This window comes from Schistocerca gregaria, chromosome X, assembly GCF_023897955.1.
Source record: "Schistocerca gregaria isolate iqSchGreg1 chromosome X, iqSchGreg1.2, whole genome shotgun sequence".
NCBI lineage: Eukaryota > Metazoa > Arthropoda > Insecta > Orthoptera > Acrididae > Schistocerca > Schistocerca gregaria.
In genome coordinates, this window is record NC_064931.1 from 769835785 (window position 1) to 769842863 (window position 7079).

Genomic DNA, 7079 nt, shown 5'->3' on the forward strand with positions numbered 1-7079 from the left:
TATTCCTATAATTAACACAATTTGAGAACTCTTAAGTATATTAAAATTTGTGATTTATAAAAATAAAATTCGGCTTAAATGCTAAGTTAAAAACAAAAAATTCCCTGATAATTTGTGAAATTCCTGAAATTCCCCAAGATTTCCCCGATTTTTCCAGGTAAAATGTAATTGCCTGCAAATTCCAGGTTTTCCAGAAGAATCACCACTCTGATATTGTCAACAAAATGGTAACCATAAACCATGTGCAACCATTCAATATATGTAAAGTACAGTCCATAAAAAGAATTATAATTGTTCTCATGACATCACATTCATTGGCTTTGCCAGCTCACAGCTAAACATTCACCCTTCAACCCAACCTACACCTTTGACGACTCTACACATATCACCATACCCTACAGTCCAAAAACTAAAATAAAATAGAAGCAAAATACAGATTGCTAGTGTTCTGCTATATCTCTGCATGTATATGACGTCGCTTGCCACATTACCATTATGTCGTGTGTCAAAGCAAACAACTGGTATCAACAGATTCATTTCACCCTTTATATCAGTGACTGGCTCCTCACACAAATAACTCTCAATATATTTACACAGGTATGAAGTGTTGTTGGTAACAACTGACAAAGGACCTATTTCTTGAATTTTAGCAGTTGCGATTGACAGAATACAACACTCATTATTAAAGTGAAGAGAAACTTTATGTGATGAACTATAATGAATCATACTTAATCATAATAATAATCACCATAAATAAAATAAATTATGGGTACCTGTTGATTCCTACTTACTATCTGGTTGTGTAACAAAGTTCATGGGCTGATGTATCAAAGAAATTAGTCGCTAGAGAAATTCAATGTAAGAAGTTAACATAGGTGTAGGATGGATAAAATTCACTCAACTTTCTTGCCTTATGTTCAAATGGCATTTCAAGCATTTGATGACTTCCCCTGTTATCAGGAGCTGTTACAGGTGCTACTATTTCCTGAATGTAAGAGTAGGGTAAATTATGTTGTGAAGTGATGAGAAGGCAACCGTAAGAAAGAATGTTATCTGTCTGAAGGAGCAGTGGCAATAGAGCACTGATCTCATTGGAAAGAAAACAACTCCACATAAAGAGCCGACCCTGCTTCTAAGTACTTTGAAGGGTATAGCCACTGACAAAGTTGTTTCCTAAGCTGTTTTTATGTTTTAACAGTCAGTTTACAATGATGATAATGACGACTATGATGGGAGGAAGTCTTCAAACAGTCTGAGACACCATTACTTATAACATGGCAAGGAAACAGTAGTTTTCCGAATATCACTGAGAAAAAAACAATGTCCCAAAGACAAATTACTTCTAGTTTATTATTTAACTACCTTTTCAATGAAGACAATTTTAATAAATGTGGACATTATACAGGCAAGCTGTTCCAATAAAATGTGCTCTACATAAATGTCAAGCACATCACCAAACCACAAGGAAATCCGTCTTATGTGATTTTTGATATTGGTGTCTTTTGGAAATTGAATAATTTTTACATATTTATCCAAGATGATAAAAAGAAGACATAAGTAAACAGTAGCCTCAGAAAAGTCAAAATCTGCAAAGACAAACTAAATTATAAATATGTCACTTGCTTTACAAACAAATAAATCCTTTTCTATTTTTAACATGCCACACAACTTTAAAACCATTTCTAAACTATTTACTGTTGTCAATATAATGTTGGTTACTCTTGTTAGCAACATATAGGTACGTACAACACTAACACTTGAATATTCAAATAAGAGGCACAATGTTATTTGCAGCATACAACCACCACTGTCATTCTATTTTGTTTGGCTACTATATTACATGCACAAGTGAATTCACCATAATGCTCACTTTCTTGAAAACACAAAGCTATGATTATATTACAACGTAAGCAAACCAGAATTGGTATGCAGTTTAAATAAGCCAAATTGTCACTTTCCAACCAAACACAGACCTCGAGCTATGTTACTAATTGACCTGTCATCACAACTGATATTTAAGGAGAGTCAGCACATTAAAACACTGATATCAGATTTTTGATTGCTACTAGATGACTAGGTTTTCTGCATTACCAAAACAAATCACTCCACAACCCCCATTCACTGGAAAGGGGGTGTTACAACTTATTCATCTGAAAACCTTGCTTGTTTCAGTGTAAATTTCTTTCAAAAACTAGTAATCAACTTTATAGTGTACAGTTTAAGTGATTTTTTTTAAATTGCATTAAACACCACAAAGGTAATTTCCATTTTGTGTGTGTGTGTGTGTGTGTGTGTGTGTGTGTGTGTGTGTGTGTGTGTGTGTGTGTGTGTGTGTGTGTGTGTCAGTCATCAGAACAAGGCATTGAAAGAGTTATTTAATCTCACCTCTTTGATCTGACATCTTTATCTGATATCTCCTTATTTGACGAGTCATTTTCCGTGCCACTGTTTGTCAGCTGCAAAGAAAATCAATATGTTATAATGGTAATTTGTCACACAGTAATTTACAATTTTTAGTTAGATAATTACACATACTGACATTGTCCAATACTAAAGCAACAGAAAAAAATTAACGGAAAGCATGAATTGTCACACTGCAACTGTTGTCCTTTGTGAAAGGGAGGGGAGAGCACTACTCAGGTAAAATATATCACCTACCTCAATAGAACAGAAAAATATTCATTTCCAGGTAATAGTTATTTATTTTAACTCACTTCCACTTTTCAATATGGCACAGAAAACATTAGCTTCGCTAGTTATCAACTAAATTGTTACCTTCCAACCTAACCTAGACCTTGGGCTGCGGTGCAGATACAAAACACTTTCTTCACCTAATAACACAAATTATGAATGTATAAGAAAGGATTATTAGCATTTAATGCCTGAACATAAATGCCATTACAAGAGGAGAATAACATCAGCTAAAAAGTGAACAAGAAATCAGTTGTTTGTCAAAAAATTCATCCTGGCATTGACCTCAAGTTATTTGGAAAGGAAAATGGGAAGATAAGTAGAGAAGGTATTAATATCTCATCAACAGGGTGTTACAAATGGAGGACTAAATGAACTTGGCGAGGACCACAGGTGAGAATGATTACAATACTGAACGTATCACTTCCAGGATGCAGCAGAACTGATTAAGGAAAAATTTAAATATGGATGGTTGCACAGGTATTCATAATACACCCTTTAACATGAGTCCAGCTATAAAGTTACTTCATTCAGTTCCAACATGGAAACTATTAGCTTGTATGGATGAGGAATTACATATGTATTGTGGAAAATTTAATCAAAATACTACATTTTCGACAGTATTTATAATCGGATTATAACTAAACTAAGGAGAGCACATTTAGCGAATGAATTTTCACATTTTAAATACAAATTACAGATTAATGGCATTACTAAAAACAGTGCAAAGTAAGCAATTAAAAACAAAAATACGTGGGAACCAACTAAATTTCAGTGATAATCTTCCACTATATATTACTATAAATGAATCACCAATCAGCAAAGACCTACACATTAACAAGAAGTTTCTGATGATAAAGCAAATAATATGTAATCAATCTTCACGTGGTAATCGTCTAAGTAATCATCTTAGGGTTGAAACTCTTTTGTCCGTGTTTGCTTTAACAACACATTTTTTGATGGGGTCTGCCTTCAGCAAAGCAAAAGTTTGTCTTTAATCCCAAACATGTTTCACTGCAGTCGCATCATCATCAGTGGGCTTTTATTTTATGGCTTTTAACCACATGGGTTGGTTTTCCTGATACTTTTACAGTGGCTTTTCTTTTTCCTCATCTTTTTCACTGTGAAGTTTTATATATATTGAGCTGTCACTGTTAAACAGGTGTAAAAACTAACTAGTTTCTGGATTAACACCGCAGAACTGTCTCCAATAACAACAATTCTCAATATCAGCCTGCTAGTTAAAATCTTTCTAGTTTATATTAGGTTAATTTCTTTTACAGCTACTTCGAAAACTTATTTACAATGGGGAAATAAGAGATGAATCCTCATCAGATCCAACTAATATCAATCACAATAACATATTTTACTCTAAACTTTGTAGGCAATAATAAACTTTGAGGTGCAGTAAGGAATCTGCATGAACCATCTAGTTGTACATTGCCAAGCGTTTTATTCTGGGACTACTTGCAAATTTTTGCTGGGAGAAAAAAGAATTGTGCACAAGTTCCAACAGCGAGTGTCTCCCATTTATACCCTGTTACGCCACTTGAAAAAACATATGACGATACCCTAACATCTTACATGCACGGTTCTCTAGTGCTACACATATAGTCAGTCCATCAACATGGTTAAAATAATAATTCCTTCTAAAACCGTCACACTTGTTTCTGCAACTATGACAATGGTTTTGACACAATTCCTTTCAAATTTTGTACAGACCTAAGTTTTCTTTTTCATTCCAGGTCTCCAGTAAGTTTAAAGAAACAACAGCATTTACTGGACTTTATCTATTCATCATAAGAAACAATAAGCTGTCTGCTACATTTACTCTCAACAAGCCGACTCAGTTACGGATTAATATACACTTTGATCACGACGACAGTTGTGTATTTGTGGACTGGATTTATTCGAAACGTAATGTACTAACATAAGGAGAGAGTATGTCAAGATTTCTGCTGTAACACAGCTGTTTTGAAAGTTCGTGACTGTTAACGAATACAGGTAAGAACACATAACTCACATTAAACATGTAAAGCAGCTATCAGAATGTGTTATTTACCTTATTTTTTCCAGACTGTGAGCTGTCAGAGCCTTCAAGATCCATAACCAACACAAGTGGTTATAAACGAGCAGAAAACGTGTCAGGAATAAACTTCTGACGGAAGACAAACTGCAGCATTCAGATGAATATTCTGTACATAAATAGTGCGCGTTTCATTTAACCTTAGGCGTAAAAATGTTAAACTTAGGCGCATTAATTCTAAAACGGCGCGGTGGATGAAATTTGCAAACTATTAACGGAAGTGGTATCATAACCTGAATGTCTGTGCAAATTTAATATTTATACAAGAATTTGCCATCTACAACTTCAGAACTTTCTCACTCATGAGGGGAGTAGGGATTTTTTTAAAACTTAGAGCTGAGTGTACTACAGTTATTTTGCATGTATGTACAACCTTCCCCCTCCTCACACAACTCTCCCAAATACCTTTTTTTCCCATAACCAAAGAATATAAACAAATACGAAGCCAAGGCACAGAGAACGCAAGTAAGGATTCCAAACATATTTTTCATCCATTGTGAAAAAACGACAATATTTTCGGAAACGGGTTTCATATATACATTCATGACATTTATCGAATTGTACATTTATAGAGAAGGAACGCAACTGTTTATTTATTTTTGCTGGATGTCACCCATATCACGCACTGCTTTTACTCTTGACGAATCAGTATTTATTATGGTAAACATTTATTAAGTTGTTTTTCAAAGTACAGAGGAATTAAATTATTCTGTATAGTCCGGAATACTAAATCTGGTTAAGTAAATAATTTTTCTCAGGCTTAACACAGGAAAATGTTTCATCTGGATAAGTGTTGCAATTTAATATGTAGTACTCTCGTGCTTGTTATCAACAAAACGCTAATTATTTTTATGAATGTTGTTTAGTGCCAGAAATATTACTGAGAGTCTACATCCTCTACGCATATTAGTAGATACAGGCTCCCATTTGCAGGACTCAACAAGGTGACAATGACCAAAATACGTCTCTACGTATCCGTTCACTGTGATCCTTTTTTAGAGAATCTTTCACTATGTATTATCAGAATTACGTGCACTATAACTTTAACCTTTGTATGTCTTATTTAGAAGGCAGCTCATATTTTTCTTCGCTGCCAGTGAGTAGTTCTTTACCTGGAGCAGTGACAGTTCACACACATGTGATTGTCACAGAAGCTAATTACAAAATATCAACAGCAGATGCGTACTGTTCGAGGTGTGTGCTCGTTACAGCTGCCTTTGGTAAGTGGCTTTAAAGTAAACTGCGACTGCTTTCAGAGATCCAGCTCGCTGTGGGAGTGGGCCTGGGATAGCCCTGCCACATTGTGGCACCAAGTCTGGAAGGTAGACTTAGTGCAGGAGGCAGATAGAGTGACAAAAGCCGGTGGTGAAATCCCCTTGCCTATACTGCAAGACCTGTATCTCACTAGTGTATTGGCAGGTTTTGCAGAGCCATGCCTGGCCCGTCTCCCAATGAATAAACAGCCTTGTTAATGAAAATGGAATGCCAACACTTCATACTTGCCAGCTGCCAGTGGCTGCTGAAACGCTTTACCATTATACTCCCATAGTTTTTCCCGCAAGAGAGTATCGGTCCTTCTAAGGGAATACCCAAACCCCTTCTCCCCCCACTCACCCCATCCCCATAGGCCCCCATTTAAACCAATATACATGAGAGATTCCCAAGACTTATGAAAGTCGTATCACATTTACAGAACTGGTTTCCACTACAGGATTGTTTGTTGGATTACACTGCAGGATTCAGAAACCTCATTTAACCTACAAAGCTTACTCAGTAGACTTACTCTTATGCTGCTGGGTTACAAATTTACTACTCCACGTAATAGTCCTTTATTTCTCTTGGATCACACGTCACACCATGCCTTTACTTCGTTTTCTGCTAGTCATGTGATCTTAACAAATCTCTCTCTATGCCCTCATGTCTTATTCTGAGGCCCCATGTCCTACTAAGCTCTAGGGAATACATTTCTCATCAACACTCACACTACAAGTCCACATATATAGTCGCTGCAGCTATTGTCACCTTGGCATCTCTCCTCATGATGCTCAATCTTGCAACATGTCTCAAGGGTCCCATACCCTGCTCATTTTCTCAAAGCTAAAGCTATTTCACTACTATACACCTTGTCATGTTTATGTACACACAACTACTAACTCTCTATTCCACACTTAAAAACTAGAAATGAGCCTGGAGGACTGTTTCTCTCTTAATAATTCATCCTTAACATATCACCTTTAACAATACATGGTCTAGCTCAATTAAACTAGTATGCTGTTTCGTCTATCTGATGGTTTCTTAGCAT

At 35.8% G+C, this 7079-nt stretch overlaps 1 protein-coding gene across 1 annotated transcript in view; it reads right to left on the minus strand.

Annotated features, from left to right (window-relative positions):
* Positions 1 to 5215, minus strand: part of LOC126297710 (glycylpeptide N-tetradecanoyltransferase 2-like) — a 96057-nt gene extending 90842 nt beyond the window's left edge. The window contains exons 1-2 of the mRNA XM_049988842.1: positions 4754 to 5215; positions 2386 to 2456 (exon numbers count right to left, since the gene is read on the minus strand). Of these exons, the coding sequence (XP_049844799.1) occupies positions 2386 to 2456; positions 4754 to 4798 (116 nt within the window). The 5' untranslated portion in view covers positions 4799 to 5215. The remainder of the gene's footprint in view (positions 1 to 2385; positions 2457 to 4753) is intronic.
* Positions 5216 to 7079: the final 1864 nt, after the last annotated feature.